Source organism: Bolinopsis microptera, chromosome 8 (genome assembly GCF_026151205.1).
Source record: "Bolinopsis microptera isolate Bmic1 chromosome 8, MBARI_Bmic_1.0, whole genome shotgun sequence".
Lineage (NCBI taxonomy): Eukaryota > Metazoa > Ctenophora > Tentaculata > Lobata > Bolinopsidae > Bolinopsis > Bolinopsis microptera.
The window spans coordinates 17197613-17212829 of NC_087079.1; the positions used below are offsets into that span (position 1 = coordinate 17197613).

The 15217-nt window shown below is 38.3% G+C and overlaps 1 protein-coding gene across 1 annotated transcript in view; it reads right to left on the minus strand.

Moving 5' to 3' along the window:
- Positions 1–4046: 4046 nt before the first annotated feature.
- Positions 4047–15217, minus strand: part of LOC134819414 (uncharacterized) — a 61879-nt gene continuing 50708 nt past the window's right edge. Inside the window, exons 2-4 of the mRNA XM_063829362.1 lie at positions 8464–8616; positions 8228–8294; positions 4047–4999 (exon numbers count right to left, since the gene is read on the minus strand). Of these exons, the coding sequence (XP_063685432.1) occupies positions 4820–4999; positions 8228–8294; positions 8464–8609 (393 nt within the window). The 5' untranslated portion in view covers positions 8610–8616 and the 3' untranslated portion in view covers positions 4047–4819. The remainder of the gene's footprint in view (positions 5000–8227; positions 8295–8463; positions 8617–15217) is intronic.

The window sequence follows — 15217 nt, forward strand, 5'->3', positions numbered from 1 at the left end:
CAAACTTTATTTTTTTTAGTTTATTGTAAACATGGTACTTTAAAAGCCGGGGGGGGGGGGGGGGGGGGAGTGGATCATAAGGTCAGAATCGTACGTGACGTTGAGGGGTGGGTCATTATTATTTTCCAAAACACACTTAGTACATGGTACATTTCCCAGAAAAACAGTTAGTACATGGTACTCAGGGGGTGTCCAAAAAACCCCATTTTACCTCAAATTTCAATTTTGGGAATGGATTTTTTGGGTTTTGAGGTTTTTGATTTTTTTGGGGTTTTAAAAAAACTTTAATTCGACTACGTACATTGAAAACAAAACCCCTACTAAATAGTGGGTATAATTTGCCCATTTCCCAATGTTTAATGAGCTGTTTAAAGCAATTTATGGGTGGGTATCTTATTTTATATACCGAGACACAGTTAGTACCGTGATTTCTCAACAGTTTGGTGGGTTTGGTCGTTGATTACGTAATCCAAATTTTCTTTTTTGCTCTCTAGAATAATAACAATTTGACAATATTTTAATTCAAATTCCACTCAATCTCACTCTGATAGTGATAAAATTCAGAAATTGATAAAATATCCGGCTATAGTAGTAAGTAGTTTAGAAGGTGCTTGGCCGGATATCATAACAATGATTTCGGCTCATCATGATAGCATGATTAGGGTAGCATGAAACGTATAGTAGAGAAAAGTGTTTTCTAGGGAAAAAAGTCAAGGGGGGGGGGGGAGGAGGGGGTCAGGCTATGATTACGTAATATAGCTGTCAGGAGGGGGGAGGGGTCTTGATTACGGTTGATTACGGAGGGGGGGGGGGGTAAAAATTGCTAAAAAGCTAAAATATTATTGATTACGTAATTTGACCAAAACCCATAATCATGGGTAGAGTGGACCGCTGCCAGTGTCTCTCTTTCCCAAACAAAAGGATATGATATCAATTTGATTGACCGTTCTCAAATGCAAAATGATACCGAGAATGAAATCGGTCGCTCGCTTTTCCCATTCATTCACGGCTTACGAATTGTAATAGGTTTCGATTAATTACATCAATCACATCATGCTGTAAAAATCTATTTGGGTTTTGTTCGGGTCGATACCTAGTATTTCGGGATAAGGGTGGTAGTTAGTGGATTAGCTGAAGTTTATTGAATCTTTATTGCCGAGTACCTAGCTGCCTTCGGGTAGTTCTTCTTAATCAATTACAATTGTAAATGAATAGGAAAAGCGAGCGACCGATTTCATTCTCGGTATCATTTTGCATTTGAGAACGGTCAATCAAATTGATATCATATCCTTTTGTTTGGGAAAGAGAGACACTGGCAGCGGTCCACTCTACCCATGATTATGGGTTTTGGTCAAATATCATCTCTTTTTGATTATAATGTCAGGGTACTTTTCAAAGTCAAAATTCATAACTTTATTAATACGGTAAAGGAGGTAATTTCAACGCGATTTTTGAAATTTTACCTTTGAAAACATTTCCTTGTGTTTAGGTAAGCACTAAGCATATCTGTCGATCACTGACTGAAAATGCCACATTATACTCATTCAAGTCGGCGTTAAATTTATATATAATGCCATTTAACTGTCATGGAAAAGCAGAATCTAATCGAAATCACGATTGAGCAAAATTCTCACCTTTCGCACGTGCAAACTTTGAGCGGACGTTGCGTGCGCATCCAATATTGAATCACCGTAAATTTTTGCATATTCGTTATTTATGTATAGTTTGATAAGCATGCAAAGTTCCAAAGTATTTCAAGAAGAACTGTACTCACAACGGCACTCCAAAGTTGACAGAAAATGGTAAAAACAGCAACTTTTAGTGATTTTAGCAATTTTTAATCAATTTGGGCGTCTCCCCACGTGTGCAACTTTTCGATTTTCAACTTAAAAACTAGCCTAATGCACAATTTATACCTATAGGAAGCAGAACTGAGCTCCACAACCCAAGGGATAGCCCAACACCAGAGAATACTAAATCGCAAAATTGACGTTTTTATAAAATAATTCTTCAAAAAAGCACTAACTTCAATGGCAAATATCTTTATGAAGGAGCGAGCTAGGGAAACTTTCCGGTAGATTTTCGGATTGCTTAAACAATTATCTAACCTGAAAATGTCCTCAGATTTTGAATTAAATTACTCCTTAATGGTGTAAAATCAGTTTGAAAAGTTGTTATTTTGTCAAAAATCAAGTTTTAAAAACACTTAATTTGATGACGTCATCAAGTGGTGATGATGACGTTAATTTATTTTTTGATATAATTGAAACTGAAGTATAAACGATTATCTGTAAGACCTATGGTCGGAAATTGCTGTATCTTTTATAGGTACAAATCTACAGACACCTGAATGTAGCCTATTGACTGGCAAAGCGTCTATCCCTGAATATATATGTATATCTGTATATCTGTATATCTGTATATCTGTATATATACAGATATACAGATATATATATATCACGACAATCTGTCGTAAAACAGGGGTTCCAGAAACCCCACTTTCCGATACTCCTGAAACACAAATTTTTTTACAGTCGATTTGGTCAACTTCCAGACGCCCTGCAAAGTTTCAGATCTCTAACTCAATTTTAACATGGTTTTTAAGGCAACTGAATATGGCGATTTTGGGTTTTTTACCGAATTTTGTATAACATGCTGGCGCGTATTTTGCGCAAATTTCTTAAAAACCTCCACATAACTATTTCTTGTTCCTGTCATCTTTAACATTGAATTAGAATGATTTGAACTTAAATATACCTGCTGAACAACTTTCGATGAGTCTTAATGCCTGAAAAACAATAAAGGGGATATAAAAGTAAAGGGGGTAAATAGTAAAGGGGGTAAATAATAAAGGGGGTAAATAGTAAAGGGGGTAAATAGTATTGTGAATATAAGAGGCACGGTCATGCTTGCCAGCATTGTGATATTATGTGAACGACCCCTAATTTCAGATTTGCTCTTTAGCTGAATGACGCGACCGAAAATTTCAAATTATCACGGTCAATTCGGGTTTAAACTGACTGGTTGATAAATGTAAGAACACTGTTCAGAGTTCATTGCTACAGCTGTATCTTGTGTGAACATATGTTTGTAATTTATAAATTAAATACTAATGTGACCAATCTTAAATATACTTTATATCAAAAGATACTTTCTGCCATGCATTTTTGTGCAGTGCAAGCGATCATTACAATCTTTACAATACAGAAAATAAAAACATCTGAATCGAAAGCAAACACCACGGATATTCTGCAGACAAAACACTCTCACAACATACAAGGGAGGGGCTTGGGGCATAATGCTGGATGTCGTATCGCTAATTAGGAGTCATGCTGAATGTTGTATCGCTAATTAGGAGTCATGCTGAATGTTGTATCAATAATTAGGAATCATGCTGGATGTCGTATCGTTAATTAGTCATGCTGGATGTCGTATCACTAATTAGGAGTCATGCTTGATGTCGTATCGCTAATTAGAAGTCATGCTGGATGTCCTATCGCTAATTAGGAGACATGCTGGATGTTGTATCACTAATTAAGAGTCATACTTGATGTCGTATCGCTAATTAGGAATCATGCTGGATGTTGTATCGCTAATTAGGAGTCATGCTGGATGTCGTATCACTAATTAGGAGTCATGCGGGATGTCATATCGCTAATTAGGAGTCATGCCGGATGTCGTATTACTAATTAGGAGTCATGCTGGATGTCGTATCACTAATTAGGAGTCATGCTGGATGTTGTATCGCTAATTAGGAGTCATGCTGGATGTCGTATCGCTAATTAGGAGTCATGCTGGATGTCGTATTGCTAATTAGGAGATATGCTGGATGTGGTATCGCTAATTAGGAGATATGCTGGATGTTGTATCACTAATTAGGAATCATGCTGGATGTCGTATCGCTAATTAGGAGTCATGCCGGATGTCGTATCACTAATTAGGAATCATGCTGGATGTCGTATCGCTAATTAGGAGTCATGCTGGATGTCGTATTGCTAATTAGGAGATATGCTGGATGTCGTATCGCTAATTAGGAGTCATGCCGGATGTCGTATCGCTAATTAGGAGTCATACTGGATGTCGTATCACTAATTAGGAGTCATGCTGGATGTCGCATCGCTAATTAGGAGACATGCTTGATGTTGTATCACTAATTAGGAGTCATACTGGATGTCGTATCGCTAAATAGGAGTCATGCTGGCAGCTGGATGTCAACGAGTATACACAATTGAATGTTGAATGTAGTAGTGAAAAGTGAAAAGTCTCAAACATGAAAAATGACTATGTTACGAGCATGGCACAAACACGAACGTTGGCATACTGACCATGTAGCATATTATATACAACCTTTAGGTAAAATGCAAGACGTGCCGCAGATTGATTTTACATTATAAGCTTGATCGTACAAAATGCTGTATTTCCTAACAAGCATGTTTGTGAGAGAATGAGTCTTTAGGTCATGTGTTCACTACATGTATATGATAGTGAGTAATTTTATAGCATGTTATTTTTAGCGTGTGCATACAATGCAATGTACATACAGCTTACATGCAGCGTACAAACGGCAAATGGGGAGAAACGAGACGATACATTTTAAATAAGGCTTAATTCGAAACTCAGTAAATAATGATCAACAAAAGTTATATATTGTCGCGAGGCCCTCGGCCTCTATTCTAAAAATTACCCATATACTGCATCTAAACATAGTGACTGACAGAATAGTAGCAATTTAACAATATTAAAAATGTAATGTAATTCAAACGATTAAAAATAGTCCTTTTTGTTTCTAGCACATTGTGACTTCCCCTCGCACAGAGTGCTATGCTGCGCTATCAGCACTTTCTGACTGCGCACTGTCCTCCTCCTGCAGTATCTTGTAGTACTCTCTGACAGTAATCTTCTGGGGGACAATGTCCGAGAGGAACATAAGACAGTCGTACTTGTCCACTACGCTCGCCAGGTCTTTATACACCACCTCATTCATTCTTCCTCCTGATACCTGTACAATACCATCATTATTCTTATATACTTATACACCACCTCATTCATTCTTCCTCCTGATACCTGTACAATACCATCATTATTCTTATATACTTATACACCACCTCATTCATTCTTCCTCCTGATACCTGTACGATACCATCGTTATTCTTATATACTTATACACCACCTCATTCATTCTTCCTCCTGATACCTGTACGATACCATCATTATTCTTATATACTTATACACCACCTCATTCATTCTTCCTCCTGATACCTGTACGATACCATCATTATTCTTATATACTTATACACCACCTCATTCATTCTTCCTCCTGATACCTGTACGATACCATCATTATTCTTATATACTTATACACCACCTCATTCATTCTTCCTCCTGATACCTGTACGATACCATCATTATTCTTATATACTTATACACCACCTCATTCATTCTTCCTCCTGATACCTGTACAATACCATCATTATTCTTATATACTTATACACCACCTCATTCATTCTCCTCCTGATACCTGTACAATACCATCATTATTCTTATATACTTATACACCACCTCATTCATTCTTCCTCCTGATACCTGTACGATACCATCATTATTCTTATATTCTTATACACCACCTCATTCATTCTTCCTCCTGATACCTGTACGATACCATCATTATTCTTATATACTTATACACCACCTCATTCATTCTTCCTCCTGATACCTGTACGATACCATCATTATTCTTATATACTTATACACCACCTCATTCATTCTTCCTCCTGATACCTGTACGATACCATCATTATTCTTATATACTTATACACCACCTCATTCATTCTTCCTCCTGATACCTGTACGATACCATCATTATTCTTATATACTTATACACCACCTCATTCATTCTTCCTCCTGATACCTGTACAATACCATCATTATTCTTATATACTTATACACCACCTCATTTATTCTTCCTCCTGATACCTGTACGATACCATCATTATTCTTATATACTTATACACCACCTCATTCATTCTTCCTCCTGATACCTGTACGATACCATCATTATTCTTATATACTTATACACCACCTCATTCATTCTTCCTCCTGATACCTGTACGATACCATCATTATTCTTATATACTTATACACCACCTCATTCATTCTTCCTCCTGATACCTGTACAATACCATCATTATTCTTATATACTTATACACCACCTCATTCATTCTTCCTCCTGATACCTGTACAATACCATCATTATTCTTATATACTTATACACCACCATTATTCTTATATACTTATACACCACCACATATTCTTATACACCACCTCATTCATTCTTCCTCCTGATACCTGTACGATACCATCATTATTCTTATATACTTATACACCACCTCATTCATTCCTCCTCCTGATACCTGTACGATACCATCATTATTCTTATATACTTATACACCACCTCATTCATTCTTCCTCCTGATACCTGTACGATACCATCATTATTCTTATATACTTATACACCACCTCATTCATTCTTCCTCCTGATACCTGTACAATACCATCATTATTCTTATATACTTATACACTACTTCATTCATTCTTCCTCCTGATACCTGTACAATACCATCATTATTCTTATATACTTATACACCACCTCATTCATTCTTCCTCCTGATACCTGTACGATACCATCATTATTCTTAAATATTTATACACCACCTCATTCATTCTTCCTCCTTAAAAGTAAATTTTTATCCCATCAAAAGATATCCTAACCAAAGATACAGCGTACGCTGAACTAAACGTAATAACGAAATATATCAAAATTCCGTTCCAACAATCATTGCACGGGTACGTGCACGTTTCCACCTGCGTTACTATTAAACTTCTTATTTCTTATATAATTCGTAGGTGGGTAGTCGGACAAACAGACAAAATAAATGTGGCCTCTAAAAATAAATAAGTATGTAGTTAAAGTACATAATATCTGAAAAGTGACAGGTCTCAAATCAAATATGATTCAACATGTTATAAGAACCCCCCCCCCCCCCCCCCCCCCTTTAGGATAAATCCTATGTACTGAGGAAGATGTAGGAAATCATAGAATTCTTGCAGATCTAGCCTTCAAAAAGTCTGAGAAAATGTCGCTCACTGGGAAGAAAACTTCTCTAGAGAGAAAGTTGAAAATCTACAAGATGTGCCAAAAGTCAGTACCCATACGTTGGCCTTTATAGCTCAGTCACTGAGTGCCCAATTGAAATGATTCTTTCTGGTATGACTTAGTACCACCACTGGTTTAAGGAATTTGTCAACTCGAAAAATATTCGTGTTCATTTTATCAAATGAAGGTTCATGTTCGCATTTATTTGATAGTTTGGATAGTCGGATCGAGCCAAATTTCATTGAATTGTGTTTGGCCATTCGAATAACGTTTGTCCTGAAAAAAAATGACCGAGAGTTTATTCCTTACGTGTGATCAGGTGATTGGCTTACCTAATCACGTAATAAGGTGACCCCGTTAACCACTCCGTTAAACATTATGGGAATCGTTAGGGCTGTCCATTTGCCCAATTAAGGTGTCCTGTCACAGTGTCACGTCATAATCATCCAATCAATTTTTGCTAACGAGCTACACAAAATGCTTGATAATTTTTTCAGATCAGATGCAACATTTAATAATCTACCGTCTCTGCATGTTCAGAGAGAACAATATAGGTGTTTTAATATTGAATGGGCGTGGTCTAAAATGTTTGAATTTTAAAATTTTTGCGACGGAATCCTTGAACAAGTAGATACAGTATGCCATCTGCATCTGCAAAGCAACAACTCTCAAATATAAAACACAGCGAGGTATAAGGCCCAGCCTGTATGAGTTGTACAAGTGTAACTGTATTATGCAAACTGTTGGAGTCCAACCTAAGCCAGTGGCTTTGAAAGCCAGCCATTCAAGAAGATTTTCATTCATTGTTTTTGTGTTTATTTTCCTGTTTATAATAATAATCCCGCTAAAATGGAACACTACACACTGACATGACATCTCAACAATTGGAAATATGGGGGTGTCAATTGATAAAGCTTAGTAATTTAGCATTTTACTATTCTTACTTAATATAATTCAATGCATATAATCATCAAAAAATGACTTTGCGCTGCTATTAGAAATAGTTAATATAACAAAAGTTAAAATCAGAATTATAATCATAATTAGAATTAAATTAGTCAGTTAAATTATAACCTTGTAGCTTTCATCCATTACATCGTATGCTTCTCTAGTCATAAGTTCGACAAACAATTCTGTAGCCCTGAAATTATCAAAGTAATGAGATGTTTCAGCAGGGTGACTAAAATGAAACAATAAGTTTTAAGTTTTGATTTAAGAATTGATTTAGACTGCACGACAAGTTAAACAGCTTTCAAGTTTAAAATTTTACTAGTTTTCAATGAAGTAATAATTACGCATTCAAAACCTACCTGGTAATGATGAATAGTGATTCTTGACTTATCGCGTTGATATCAGGGCACTGTTTCATGATGTTTTTAATCCTGGACAGTGGTAAGAGAGTCAAACATTTGTTCTCTTCTCGTGATAGCTCATGTACACCGTTTTCTTCTGCCATGCTAAACCTGAATATAAACTAGAGAAACTCACAGAAATCTCGTCCTTCAAATGCTTAAAATTGCTTGATGCCTAATTCTAAGAACGAGTCATAAGTCATTCTTCGTTAACATTGCTTCTAAAGTAAAACGATCAGTTTCTCATAGTTCAGAGCTTGGCTCTTTTGCAAATGATCACACCGACTTTCTTCACGACTCAGCTAAAAATTCATTATACCTTAGACCATCCGATCCAAGTGAAATCATTAAGAATTTTGTAAAACAAAGCCACACTAGATTCTAAGACATGAACATCCTTAATACGCAAATGAAAACTTCCGCCTTACGACTAGTTTGAGCAACGTTATCAATAATCGTTAAATGAGGGAGTTTTTCCTGATCAACTGAAGGTCACTAGAGTAGTTCCGATAAACAAAGGTGGTTCAAAAACCACAATATTAACATATTAAATTACCGTCCAATCTCCTTTCTCAAAAGTTTATGAAAAAGCGATGGATCGTAGAATCTAGATCAACGCACTTTTTGATGGTTAATATGGTTTCCCTGAACAATAGACAAATATCCCTCTTGTTGCTTATAGATTTTAGTAAAGCTTTTGATATCGTGGATCACGGCATATTTATTTTTAAAAATCTTCAGCACTATGGCATTCAAGGTAAAGCACTAAATCGTATCTCCATAACAGAAACCGAACTCGTAGCATGAAATGTGGAGAAAAGTGGTTTTCAGAAAAACTTTGAAAAATTTTAACTTAGAAAATGTTTGGTCCGAGTCATCCTCGATATGTACCTCCCGTATCAAGAGCTCCCCATTCCGAGCTCGTGTTGCAAAGGGGAAGCCTGTCTTCCGAAATTGTATTACCAGGGGGAAGCCTCGAGTCCAAAATTGTGTATCAAGGGGTAGGTGCGGACTTCAAAAAACCGAAAAAATATTTTTGGCTAATAATGAACAGGGTAGCATGAAACGTGGAGAAAATTGGTTTCCAGAAAAACTTTGAAAAATTTTGACGCGGAAGGCAGGCCTCCCCTTTGCAACACGAGCTCGGAATCGAGAGCTCTCGATATGGGAGGTATGTATCGAGAATGACTCGGACCGAAAGTCTTTCTGAAAACCACCAAAATATTCGGGTTTTACACACTAGTGGTACACACTACCTTAACCGTCACTGGCCAAATGAATCCTTCGGCCTCCTGTAATTGGCTGGTTACACTTGTGTAATAATGTGGCTGTTGGAATACTCTGAAGTAAAATAAGTGTGAGGTTTTTTTAAAGACGTCGGTTTCGTCTTCGCAGCAGACTCTGAAGAGAATCAGAGACCCACGTCCAACAGACTACACCGGAGAGTTAGATGCCTTGAAAGGAGAATTGGACTTCATTAAGCATTACCTGTCAGATCAGTATGAGTTGAACTGGACAGAGGAAAGAGAATGGGATGAAACTGAGGAGGTGTATTACAGAACAGGTCACATTGCCACTTAATGTTTTAAGCGTAAGAGCAAGGCATGTGGTAAGCTGGGCCGAGGTACTCATGAATGTGAGAAGAAGAAGTCAGGAGGATACTCAGGAGGATACTCAGGAGGATACTCAGGAGGATACTCAGGAGGATACTCAGGAGGATACTCAAGAGGATCCTCAAGCTCAATGGGACACCCGTCACTCCAAAGCGATATTAAAATGAGTGTTCACTAGTTTGGGGGTTAGTGAATAGGAGCAGTAGTCCCAGGTTACAATTACAGTAGTCTCAGGTTACAATTACAGAGATGGCAACCTAACTGGCCACACCAAACCTACTTTTAATGAGTATGAATGATAGTAAATGAATAAATTACATTCAATTTCAGCAATGGCCAATTGGCTGACTATAAGGTCATGGCCTGAACAAACAATTTTTTTAAATAGTCAAGTGATGCTAAAGCAGAGCACAAATGTGTAATAAGTTAATAGATTAAAAACTGATTCATGTGATGCATTACGCAGAGCACAGATAAAAATACTGATTCAATGATTAAAATTATAGCTGTGAGTGTCAATAAATTTCTGTGTCATAAAAAAGGAACGATGTACACGTGATCTGAGATACCAATATCTCAATATCAAAAGGATAGTGTCTAGAAACATTCATAGTCCATGGTGGCAGGTATCAAGTTAAACGAAGTTACACTGACTGGCAATGTATACGATTGCCGTCTCCCTCTCTCACCCCTGACCGCTATCAGGGTGCTCCTGAGGATTGAGAATCTAATCCTGGTGCGCATGTAACACTGAATAGCCGCATAGTCTTCTCCTCTCTTCTGGGATAGTTTTTCAGCGAGTCTCTTGTGGTATCTTGTGGCTTGTGGACCCCATCCGCCATTTGTTGAGTATATAAGTGGGGTAAAGGTGCCTTTTTCCACCTGGATGATTCTGTTGTTGTACTTTTTCATTTTCCTCATTTCATGAGCTTTATAGATCTGTTCCATATCTTTTTTGTCATATGTGGGTGAGTTGGGGTGGGTAACACAGACATCAAAGAATGTTCGTTCAAATGTGCTCCAGAGACCTTGTGAGGATACATCAGGTGCAGCTCTATCAGCATTGGTACCAACAATTTCTTCATTATCAAGGGGTATCAATGCTGGCTCAGTCACTACATCTCTGAATACTTCACGCTGCAGCTCTGCATTTAGATCGCGGATGTTGTTGTGTCTCATAGAAACATAGCCACCTTTCTTGCATATAATAATAATAATAATAAATACAACATTTATAAACCGCCTTATAGCTAAATCATATAACTCGATATAATTTAATCCTGGAGATAAACTCCAGTGCTTTCTAAAGCGGCTCTTACATTAACTGAGCTTAGTTTAATTGAAAATTAGACATGAAAAGTTCATTTTACCTATGTAAATGCAAAATCAATCAAATGCTAGAGAAAAGAAGTATGTTTTAAGTTTGGTCTTGAAAGATGTAACTGACTCAGCTGATCTTATGTCGTATGGCAAGGAATTAAATACTTTAACTGCACAGTGACTAAAAGCTTTCTCTGTGTTTACATAGTTAGGAGAGGGCGAAAAACTAAGGTAAAAATATTCATTATCAAGACGTACATTATAAGTGTGTGATTCACATTATTTCTCTCTCCACAAGCACAGTGAAATGGGGTGTTAGGGATCTCCCAACCATAACGCAAGTACAGAGCATCACGGAACTCAATCTTGTTCAGGGACTAGCCAAATCTCTTCAATGGAAGTGCAGTAAGCCAACATCCTGAACCTTTCTCTTTGATGAACTGGAGAGATCTCTTTAGGTTGGGATCTCTTACACTGTCCTCTATTGATTTACTAACCGTAAATAAGTGTTTCTCCTTGATTGCCTTTTTATAGTGTCATTTTGAATTGACATGTTGTAATGTTCAAGGGTGTTTTGCTGGTTGATAATCAGGTCTGTGAGGTCTTTTGTGATGGTGACTGAGGCTGTGAATTCTCTATTGCAGTTTTCAACTGGGTTGGAGATACCTAGGCCACCATGTCTGACTGGCAATGCAAATATGGAGCGGTCCAAGTCTGATACGTTCTTACCCAAGATTGCTGGAATAAAATCTGTTCTGATGCAATCCTCCAATGGTTGAAACAAGTGACTTATACCCGGGATGGTCCTCTGAATGAACGTCCACCGGTGACAAATTCCCTTAGTATGAATAATGAAATAGGCTAGGTGCCAGGTGGTTAGTGCAGCAGGTCCAGGGTTCGAATCCTAGTGTCACCTAGTCTAGGAAGTAGCTGATTAGAATTATTCTCCATTATTATATTAATTAGATCGCAGTGCTCACGGCCTGTACTGCGTGAACGACAGAAATATCTTGTAAATTATTTTGCTTCTGAAATGTTGGCTCTAGTAATTAAGAAATGCGACATGTAATTGTAAGATAACAATTAAATAGATCTTGTGCGCGGCGCCTACAGCTGACCTACGAATTTCTGAACAATTGAAAATTGTGGCTGTGTGCGCGGCGTACTGTATATGTGGTTGAAATTAAAATTTGAATTTATTTATGAATATAACATTATGTATTGATTGTTTTGTCGACGGTCCTGTATATGGAACAGATATTTTACGAGTATCACCCATTAATCAAATCTAAACTGTCTATATTGACAAAGTTCTTTCTTGCCCCTCTGTCTTCCATTTATAAATACATTTAAAGCCGCGCCGGCGTTCGATCTAATTCTTAGATCGAACGCGTTCGATCTAATTTCTGCGTTCGATCTAATTACATTTTGGTGACAGTAATGAACGAATGAAGTTATAACTTGTATTTCTCGCACCTGGAGTACCTACCCCACAAATCCTAAATTCCCACCACTTCTAAGTTCTAACCACAAGCGTGCTAAATCAATTTTACTGGGCGACGCTCAGCTTGACGGATGTTACTCGTCTAAATTTCTTCGAAGTAGCGCGCGCCGCTTTCTTCTCGAAATGGCCCGATGGTACGAGCTACGAAGTAGCGCGCGCCGGGCCAAATCATTAACAATGGTCAACGCTCAGCCTGTCATTCCGCTGAATCTTTATTATGTTTATGAACATAATAATCTGGGGTCCCAGGTAAAATCACTTTACAGTCGAGTGTAGAGTGATGAATCATTCCACATAGCCATGTGTATAACGCGTACTGCAAGCAAAAGGGCTCTGGTTAGAGCAAATGAATCATCATCCTTCTAACCATCCTTAATTTTTTGAAAAAAAGGTCTATGGAAAAGTTTTCCGGGTGCTTCGCCTCCTCGACCGTACCCTTGATTGACGGTGTCAACCCATTGAGATCGTTGCGCGGCGCGTCGAAGCGGCGAAGTCCTCCAACCTCGACCCCTGACAGTGGGCTTTTACTAATTCGCTCGCCCAAAAATTTCAAGTGACTTTGGTTTTTATGGTTTTGCAGCCGTACAAAACGGTTTTACATAAACCCTAATCCCAACCCTAACCATAACCCCGAAGCTAACCATAACCCTTACCACAACCTTAACCCTAACCCGGGCCCTAAACAATCGAATTCGTATTTTACTTGCCTGTCACGTGACCAAAACGGTTTTTTGCCCATAACTCTCCAGGGAAGCATTTTAACCCTACGTCATGGGGATGATTCGGAATCAGCGTCCAAAAATACACCGCGACCGATCCAGATCACTTTCATGCCCAAAGGGCCGGCCTTTTCACAAGAATTTTCTTAAAATTTGGGCGAGCGATTTAGTAGGAGCGCTGACAGTGACCGAGACTTTACCTGGGGATCTTAAGCTATTATATTTATGTTCATAATCTTGCTCTACCCAGAGCCCTTGCGCTTCACCTGACCATGTGCTTTCGCGCCACTTCGGGCGCGCTTGTTTCACAAGTTGTGAGGCGGGCGCGCGCTACTGCAAGCGCAAGGGCTCTGGATAGAGCAACCCTTGCGCTTGCAGTATCGCGCGCCCGCCTCACTTGTGAAACAAGCGCGCCCGCAGCGGCGCGAAAGCACATGGTTATGTGAATTCATAATCATAGAGCCGAATAGAGATTAGATTTAGTAGTCAGTGTAATAAGTGCTAAGCGTGAGCACGGAACTTTTTTTCTCCGATTTCGATAAATTTGGTACCAAAAGTTGTCTAAAAATGTTAATAAAACAAATCCACCGTGTAGCAATTTTCGCTAAAAATGCTACACTGTACACGACGCTTGTTCGCCGCGCGTGATTTCTTCGCGCAAACTTTAGTTTTTGGCCTATAACTTTCACCTTTTTAGTTGTTATCACATAATTATTTATGGCATCGTAATCAGCTCATCGAGACTTGTAGCGCGATGCGTTACTGTGCCGCGCCGCGCACTCAATAAGGCTTCTCACAGCGACAGATCGGCGAGATGCGCTACTGTGCCGCGCCGAGCTGCCATGAATTGACATCGTCAATTAAATCGAGACGAAACTTTTATTTATATAATTGTAGCGCGATGCGTTTAAGCTGAATGAGGCTACTGTACTCGCTAGATCGGCGAGATGCGCTACTGTGCATCGCCGAGCTGCGATGAATTGACATGTCAATTTAAAACTTTTAGTACTTATATTTTAAGATTTAAAGGAAAATTGTTTTCAAAAATTGTTAATCTGAACACAAGGAAGGACCTTGTTTGAAGTTTTGAAAAAATTTTGAAAAATTTGGTCCTTCAAATACTATAACTTTGGTACCAGAAGTTGCATCTGACTAAGCTTATTACGATCCTGTAAGAATTATTTCAAAATATTCAATATTTTAGGAGTTATAGGCATTTTAAGCAATAAATTACCCATTTTTCGACCTTTGTACATTCTTGCAATACACGTACAGGAGGCCCACATACTATACAGCTCGACGTTATCTGTTATCTTGTTATCTGTTATCTGTTATCTGTTATCTTGCTACACGGTGAATTTTCATTATTCACAGTTAGAGGCAACTTTTGGTATCAAATTTATCAAAATCAGAGACAAAAAATTCTTTACCAACTCATGGCGCTTATTACATAGAATGACTGGCTGAGCGCCGCCCAGTAACCGGGACTCCGCCCAAGACCCCGCTGGGGCAAACCGGAGCCAGCCTCGCTTCGGAATTACAAATTACGGCCCTGC